This window comes from Charadrius vociferus, unplaced genomic scaffold (genome assembly GCF_000708025.1).
Source record: "Charadrius vociferus isolate BGI_N301 unplaced genomic scaffold, ASM70802v2 scaffold529, whole genome shotgun sequence".
NCBI lineage: Eukaryota > Metazoa > Chordata > Aves > Charadriiformes > Charadriidae > Charadrius > Charadrius vociferus.
The window spans coordinates 2402289-2403438 of NW_009650172.1; the positions used below are offsets into that span (position 1 = coordinate 2402289).

The 1150-nt window shown below is 49.7% G+C and overlaps 1 protein-coding gene across 1 annotated transcript in view; it reads left to right on the plus strand.

Annotated features, from left to right (window-relative positions):
• The first annotated feature begins 864 nt into the window (after positions 1–864).
• Positions 865–1150, plus strand: part of SAP30L (SAP30-like) — a 6995-nt gene continuing 6709 nt past the window's right edge. The window contains exon 1 of the mRNA XM_009892642.1: positions 865–1133. Within this exon, the coding sequence (XP_009890944.1) occupies positions 865–1133 (269 nt within the window). The remainder of the gene's footprint in view (positions 1134–1150) is intronic.

Below are 1150 nucleotides of genomic sequence, written 5' to 3' on the forward strand. Positions count from 1 at the left end.
TCATTTGTTTCCATCACCTTCCCATTGGAGTGGCTGGCTTCTGGGAGTGGTGTCCCCAGGAGAGTGCACTGTGGTTCTCTAGTAGTCACAGGGACAAACAGGAATTAGTAATTGCCAGAGTGGACCAGCAATGAAAACTAAGACAAGAGGCAGAACTGTCAAGGAAGAGTATTAAGTTCCTGCCCTGCAGATTTATTCTGAGACACGTTTGGTATTGCCTGGAAAATACATATTTTAGCATTTCGCAGTCTTCTTCTGGGGAGCAGGCAGAACAGGCTGCAGGACGCCTGTGTCAGTGTTACCCTGCAGCAGGCTGATCTGACGACCAAGGACTTTGAGAAGACTCTTTCTTGCAAAGGTATTTTGTGTGTGTGATTCAGCACAGTTCAGCCTGTGCTAACGTACATTGTTCCGTGTGTGGGATTTCAGACTTTGAAGTAATTTTAGTCCATAGAACCTCTTTTCTGTTTGTGCAAAAAGTCTTTTCTTCAGGAAGATGAAATCCTTTTCCATTTACAGCTGCCCACGCACCTTTGACGATACAATGCTATTACAGAGGTGACAGCATTTCCAGAAGTAACATCTTTTACATCTTTTCTCTACAAATGAGCAGGAATTTCTCCCCCCCGCCCCCCCGGCCTCATTTTACCCTTTTTTTCTGAAGATGAACAAAATGCAAAGCTTCAAGTCAGATTGCTTTGGGAAACACTTTCCCAGGTCCAATCTTTTCACTATCCCTGCCTTGTAATTAGTAAAAAATCCATTTTCTTTAATAATTCTTTCAGACAGAACTCCTAACTACACGGCACCAGGAGCCTTATGTGATGATGTAGCCAAAACCAGGCGTTTGTGGAGTATGTCGACATGAGTTTTGCACAAGTGACCGGACGAGAGCCTGCTCCAGCCTGGCCGGTTGCTGCCTTCGCCCTGTTACTAGAGCGGTGCCGGTTCAGCTGTGGCCGGTCGCAGACACCCGGCTTAGGAGCCCGTGGCTCGCCGGCTGAGGCGGGCCAGTGCCGCGGCCAGAGCCTTGTGTTTCGCTATGGGGAGCAGAGGAAGCCCGAAGGCCGGCGACGAGGCCGGGACACGCTCCGGCAGCGCCCGGGGCGAACTCAGAGGCCGAGTTTCCTGAGGCTCCTGCCCAAAAGAG